The 268-nt window shown below is 50.7% G+C and overlaps 1 protein-coding gene across 1 annotated transcript in view; it reads right to left on the bottom strand.

Moving 5' to 3' along the window:
* LOC119594883 (heparanase-like) overlaps nt 1-196 on the bottom strand; it is a 6,950-nt gene extending 6,754 nt beyond the window's left edge. The window contains exons 1-2 of the mRNA XM_037943958.1: nt 179-196; nt 44-146 (exon numbers count right to left, since the gene is read on the bottom strand). Of these exons, the coding sequence (XP_037799886.1) occupies nt 44-146; nt 179-196 (121 nt within the window). The remainder of the gene's footprint in view (nt 1-43; nt 147-178) is intronic.
* Between the last annotated feature and the right edge of the window lie 72 nt (nt 197-268).

Raw genomic sequence — 268 nt, 5'->3', positions numbered from 1 at the left:
CTTACTAAATCTGCTCCATGGCCTGGTCTGACTCATGACTCACTTAGCCACACGGGCGTACTCGGAGACAGCTGGTTCCTGACTCGCACAACTGCTTCCACCTGCCACACCAGTCTGATCGAAAACTTCAGGGGATTGGAATTTCTCTAGTGTTGCTGTGCGTCCGTTTACGTAGTACCTGGAGGGGGGAGAGCATCGGCTATTCGTCTTCTGGCCATTAGGAAAGGAAGGGAAGAAATATGTACCTCACACACACACGATATATGTG

The sequence above is a fragment of the Penaeus monodon genome, chromosome 34, assembly GCF_015228065.2.
Source record: "Penaeus monodon isolate SGIC_2016 chromosome 34, NSTDA_Pmon_1, whole genome shotgun sequence".
In the NCBI taxonomy this organism is placed as follows: domain Eukaryota; kingdom Metazoa; phylum Arthropoda; class Malacostraca; order Decapoda; family Penaeidae; genus Penaeus; species Penaeus monodon.
This window is presented reverse-complemented; position numbering and strand designations above follow the sequence as displayed.